Here is a 6,689-nt window from a genome sequence, read left to right on the forward strand (position 1 = left end):
TTGACTCCTCGGTCGGTTGCTGTTCACGACTTAGAGTCGCGAACTGCTCTCCCGGCGAGGGTGGTCAAGTGAGGAATTGGTTGCGGAGGAATAACAAATAATATATCTCTATAATAATATATATCTCGCGATGCTTTTTTTTGCAGTTATGCGTCTCTGAGGTTCCGAGTATTAACCTCGAGTTGGATTTTTATTAGTGGAACTCCCGATTAAAAATTGTGGGTGGACTTACTACTTATGCGGCTGCTGGCTGCGATGGTGTTGATTCTTAAGCGAGGCCGGTGCGGCACTATGGTCGGCTCTGAATGGCAGGTCGGCGGTGTCGATGCCCTGGGATCTCGCTCTATGCACTCACTGGCACTCACTTTTTCACTCGCTGTGGCACTTCTAATAACTAACTGACTGACTAACTAACTGACCGACTAACTAACTGACCGACTAACTAACTGACTGCCTCGGTTCTGAGAGTCCTGGCTTATATACAGTTTTTGTAAGCGAGGACTCTCCCAATCGGAAAACTCAGTCGAGCTTTGCCAGTTCCCATTTGTTGATTAGTAGTCGGGTAAACTTCGTGAGATCGCCAATCGGCGACGATCTCTCGGCTCGTCCGATTTTCCGAAGAAGGAAAAAGGGAGAGTGTTGTCTTTGCGATCACGCCGCATAGGCCCCTTGTTTGTTTATAATAAAAATGCCGGAGTTTCTATTTGCGCCGGTCGCTCTAATTTTTATGACCGGCGTTTTCATGACCCGGAGATATCCGGGTTTGTTTGGAAAGCTGTTCGAATAGTTATCTAAATTTTTTGGGTAATTGCCGGGCCCGGTTTATCTTCCCGGCGCCGATATAATTTTCGTTTGTTCTCCTATCGTCTGGAGTTTTGAGTTTCCAAACGACAGGAGACCCGTTGGAGTTATTTATTACTATTTATAAAAAAAAAAAGGAGTTCGTTATGCGTTGGCGCGTCGCGTCGCATGAAAAAGGGGACCGTGGAGTCTCCAGGACGTAACACTTGAGTAGTGCGTCTTATTACTTTACCCTGCAATACTCCACATAGTCACATCTATCGATCCTATAAATTTCGTCCAAAGCGATTGATACAACGTTGCGACCTTCCTTTGAATAGATATAAAGTAGATCTAAGAATAAATAAAGTGTAAATTTTTACATGAATTTATTTAGATATCCCTTGTATTTATTTATAGATCTATTTTATATCTATTTAGATTTAATTAATATATTTTTCCATTTTTTTATCTCGTTAGATTTAAATTAGATTTAATTAATTTTTCCCCGGGAATATTGTCTTAAAGTTTAAGTCTTAAGTTTATCGTTAGTTGCTTTGTAACCAATGGAAACGACTTGTACTGAAGATAAATTTAAGACAATCTTAAATTCAAGATTTGACTATGATTACCAGTCTAAGTTGTCTTTTCTGTGTTTAGACTATTTTAAGCAACATTAAGTGTACCGAAAAAAGTAGTATATATAAACTTTTGCACCCTTGGCTCCAAACTGGTCTTCTCACTAGTGCAGGTAACACAATATCACTATTGCAAACACTATTACTTAAACAGAAAGTAGGGTAAAAGACCCAATTACTGTCATCTGAATGATAAACTCTGGCGTTAGTGAATTGTTTTTACTATTTCTTTATCAAAAACATGTGTTTTTCTTCTTATTTGGTATTATTCAATGTCTCTAATATAAGAAAAAATACGTCTCTCAAAATCTCTGTTTTTATTTATAAATTTAATAATTAACAAAGAACGATGCGAGAGCTATTACTGTCATCCTTAAAATGAAAGAAATGAGACAAAAATGTTAAGTGCTGGATTTTTTATTATATTGATTGCATTTAAGGACGTTGTAGCGCGAATCGCATTTAACAAGAAAAAGTTGAAACTTTGGATATACGTTAATAAATGTAATATTTACATTTGCTAGTCAAGTTTTAAAAAGATTGATCGTTCCAAACGTGAGATAATTAGTTCCAAAGATTATACTTTTTTTATGTAGTGTATACACGATTCATACAAAAATCGTGTACTTTTAATTCTATAATAAGAAAGAATAACAAGAGAGTGACCAAAAACAGATATATGGCAGAAGAGACCCTTAGGAACATTAGAAAAAAAATCAAAATGATTGACCGTTTAGTTTTAAAGATATAGTGATAAAAAGAACTGAAGTTTTCCTGTTATTTAGCGTGTAAGAGCGGATAGCGACGTTGCCAGATCGTTACTTTAGATCGTTACTTTAGACAATGTTTCATAGTGTGTGTGCATTGAAACAGATACTCTCTTTGTGTACGAGAGCAGACTGTACAAAAGTTTTCGGTCGGTACCGCTAAAAGGATTTCCTAACCTATACTCAGACATAAAACTGTTGCATCGGACTGTCGCGCTACAACGTCTTTAAAATTCTATGTTAGAGTTTTTCATGCATAACTTTTTAGGATTTATTTAATATTTTAAATAAAATAGCTTAGAATGACAGTAATTGGGTCTTTTAGCCTAGACTAGTCGAATTTTTAGTTTTAAAAATAAAAATTTTAAATTAAATTAAATATAGTTAAATTTTTACTTTTATCTTTTCTAGAAAAAAATTAAATAATAATTTATAATAAACACTTAAATTTTAACTAATTCACTCTTACATTTTACAAGCGGATATTGAAAGATAAATTAAAAAACAAGATTTTGCAAAACAATTATTTTGTTCTTGTAGGCATTAAATGGCAAACACGACGAAAGATACTAACACCTACATTTCATTTTAACATATTGAAACAGTTTGTTGACATTTTGATTGAAGAGAGCGATTGTATGATTAAGACTTTGAAGGATGTTAAAGGAACAGTTGTGAAGGATTTAGTACCATTTATGAGCGAACATACACTAAATGCAATATGCGGTAAGTTTTTTGATGCTTATCGTAACAATGTATATAACTATCCCATTTTTTAAAGTTAGTATTTCTCATTTTTTAAGTTTTCCTCTCATACTGCTATTTTACTATCGTACAGTAGTAGCGTAAATATCTTCAAACATAAAAGTACACTGTCAATATTGTTTTGTTAGTATGTTCTAGCCTATATATCTGCAAGCTGGTACATATGAGTAGAATAAACTTAGCTTTTCATACGCATGTACGACTCTTCTCAAACAGGAAATAGAGAGAAAACTTAAAATGTCAGACTGAGACGCTTCACTAATATAATAGATTCTTTTTTATGCTTACCTTTGATTAGTCAATACTGTTTGAATCTTATCATTTAGATTTTTTTGTTTCTGGTCTAAAAAATAACGAATGTCAGTAACTGAAGAAGTAACAAACTCACCCAGATAACCAAGACTGAATGAGCATATGTTGCAAAGTCTGCAATAACACATTATGCCAGTCCAATATAGCCAGCATTCAAACATAATCTGTCATTTCAACTTTTGTATACAACATGTTTTGATATCTCCAATAATTTTCGAGATACATCGAGAAAAGCGAAAAGCCGCTTTACACATAAAGAGTGGTTTTGTCATTTAGAATCGTTTTTGAGCCGCCATTGAAAATTTTTACATTTATCTATTTATCTTTCCTATTCATCTGTTTATCCATGTATCATTTATAGATGTACACGTGTACATCTATAACAAAGTTTTATTGTAAGAACATTTCTATGTAATCGCACGTTAATACAATTTTAAAATAATTGTTTTCTTAAAGTTATTAGCATCTCTTATATAAGGAACTATCTGTTGCGTAGTTATAACTACTAGTTAAAACTACTCTGCATTGTGATTACGTAAGTGAGTGATGTGTGCGTGATACAATATTCAATATAAAAACTGCAGTATAAGCATGCTTACTTATCTCTCAAGTCACGTTGCACTGCAACATACAAATATTCAGAAAATAAAAGCATCTGTATTTAAAAGCAAAGTATTTTTATAGTAGTGTATAACGCAACAGATAGTTCCTTATATGAGAGATGAGATAATAACTTTAAGAAAAAAATCATTTTAAAATTGTATTAACGTGCGATTACATAGAAATGTTCTTACAATAAAACTTCGTTATAGATGTACACGTGTACAGATAAACAGATGAATAAGAAAGATAAATAGATAAATGTAAAAATTTTCAATGNCGGCTCAAAAACGATTCTAAATGACAAAACCACTCTTTATGTGTAAAGCGGCAGCTTTTCGCTTTTCTCGATNTATCTCGAAAATTATTGGAGATATCAAAACATGTTGTATACAAAAGTTTTATGGTAAGAATATATCTATTTATCTACATTAATACGATTGTTTAAACAATTGGTTTTTATAAATTTTAGAAATTTATTTCAACTAGTGTTGACAGAAAAACAGAAAAAAAAGAGAATATAAATGTATCATGCCGTGATGCAAATATTATTGCATCAATCAAGCAGAACTTGCTCAAAAAATATAGCAGATTTGAAGCATAACGTGCTATTGTCATTTCATTTTTTATTTATTTCTATATTTTTGCTGTGTTATTTTCTTTACATATCGTGCCTACCCAAGTAGCATGAAAACGTTCAGCGAATGTTAATTTTGTGTTAGACATGTTTTATGTTAGACCCCGAACACTGATCTAACATGTTGAACTAATATAAGTTTGAAATGTTCGTACCTAAACGAAGAGAACGTTACGATTTGCGATTTTTCTTGGATCCTACATGTTAGTCTGAGAACATTCGGAGGACGTTTAGAAATTTTTTAAAACTGTATACAAATTTAAGATTTATCCAAGTAGCATAAAAACGTTCTCNTAACATTTGGCGAACATTCTTAGAACGTTTTACTGAAACGTTCCCGTAACATTTGGCGAACGTTAATTAAGTAAATGTAACATAAAATATATTTGACACAAATATAGCATTGTTTGAGACAAAAACTTTTGCGCTGTAAAAATGTACTTTAAATTATAATAATAATAAATAAGTAATAATAAGAAGAAAAATATTTTTATCCACTGTTGCAGGGATACATTACACTGCAATATTTTTAATAAGATAATAATTTAAAGAAATAATAAATGAAATGTGTACAGGATAGCTTGAGAATAAGTAGATAAAAATAATCACATTTTAGTAAGGAATAAGTGGTCTCGCGGACAGAGTGCAGGGGCTGTGAATACGGTAAGTCTTGAGTTCAAATCCCTGCCATCTTCTTAAGATTTTTTCAGATTCAGTTTCTTTTAATAGAGTTTTATTGGTTGATTGACGAGCTGAATCGGGCCTCCAAAGATTAATTCAAGTGAAATCTTGAAGCTGTGTAAAAACGCAAGCCGCGAAAAAGTTTTTTATTCTCTCTATGTAACGTTTGCCGAATGTTACGGGAACGTTTCAGTAAAACGTACTGAGAATGTTTGCTGAATGTTAGGAGAATGTTAGTTCTGAGCGAACTTCTAACATAACAAAAACGTTTTTTACTGTTACTGTTGAAACATTCTGAGAACGTTTTTATGCTACTTGGGTACGTAATTCACTCACTATGATGACACCGCTGACTGAGTGGAATCTGCTGCAAAGTGCTGATTAAACCTGCGTGCATACTGCTGGCATACTGCTATATCATTTAGCTATCGGGGCAGTTATAAAAGCTTTTTGTTCAATATAACTATATGAAAGAAAAAGACAATCTATTTTTTGTAACGATAAAACAATATAGACATTATAAAACATTACAAACAATATAAACAATATAACATTGACACTAATTGTTGTGTATACTTCATATTTTTTTATTGTAGAAACTGCGATGGGCATCAATCTAAGAGATTCCATTACATCTCAACAATATCGAGATGCAGTTGATAAAATTATTAAAATTGCCTGTTATAGGTTAAGTATGAAAGGAATACAGTGAATAATGCTTATTTTTTTAACATCTAAAATATATTAATAATATAACAAACTTTATGATTTAGATGTGTAAGATTCTGGTTGCACAGCGAGTGGTTGTTTAAATTGTTACCTATAGGTAGAATGCAGAAAAAATATTTAACTATAGTGCATAATTTTACAGACAAAGTGAGTAAAAGTGGCGCATAGTGTGACTATAACAAGAGAATCTCGTGAACAATAAATTCTAATTTTGATAAAACTTTGTAGAAAAAGTTGCACACATGTAGAAAAAATCAACAAATGAATATTAACATTTTCCGTTGCAGTCCAAAACCGGTTTTAAGGAAAGAACTCATCACTTATAATAAGTATATATAAAACGGCTTTTCACTTTTCTCAATATATCTCGAAACTTATTGGAGATATCAAAAATTGTTTTATACAAAAGTTTTATAAAAAAAACACTTCTACGTAATCGTCTTAACAAAATGTTAAAAATCTAATTTTTCTAAATTTTTCACAAATTTATAAAAACCAATTGTTTTAAACAATCGTACTAATGTAGATAAATAGATATATTCTTACCATAAAACTTTTGTATACAACATGTTTTGATATCTCCAATAATTTTCGAGATACATCGAGAAAAGCAAAAAGCCGCTTTACACATACTAGGTTGTTCAATAAAGAGTGGTTTTGTCATTTAGAATCGTTTTTGAGCCGCCATTGAAAATTTTTACATTTATCTATTTATCTTTCTTATTCATCTGTTTATCTGTACACGTGTACATCTATAACGAAGTTTTATTGTAAGAACAT

The 6,689-nt window shown here is 31.9% G+C and overlaps 1 protein-coding gene across 1 annotated transcript in view; it reads left to right on the forward strand.

Moving 5' to 3' along the window:
* LOC109860746 (cytochrome P450 4C1-like) overlaps nucleotides 1–6,235 on the forward strand; it is a 16,367-nt gene extending 10,132 nt beyond the window's left edge. Inside the window, exons 2-6 of the mRNA XM_020440029.1 lie at nucleotides 1,441–1,531; nucleotides 2,726–2,911; nucleotides 5,777–5,867; nucleotides 5,954–6,056; nucleotides 6,197–6,235. Of these exons, the coding sequence (XP_020295618.1) occupies nucleotides 1,441–1,531; nucleotides 2,726–2,911; nucleotides 5,777–5,867; nucleotides 5,954–6,056; nucleotides 6,197–6,235 (510 nt within the window). The remainder of the gene's footprint in view (nucleotides 1–1,440; nucleotides 1,532–2,725; nucleotides 2,912–5,776; nucleotides 5,868–5,953; nucleotides 6,057–6,196) is intronic.
* Nucleotides 6,236–6,689: the final 454 nt, after the last annotated feature.

Source organism: Pseudomyrmex gracilis, unplaced genomic scaffold (assembly GCF_002006095.1).
Source record: "Pseudomyrmex gracilis isolate BER0280 unplaced genomic scaffold, ASM200609v1 scaffold_462, whole genome shotgun sequence".
Classification (NCBI taxonomy): domain Eukaryota; kingdom Metazoa; phylum Arthropoda; class Insecta; order Hymenoptera; family Formicidae; genus Pseudomyrmex; species Pseudomyrmex gracilis.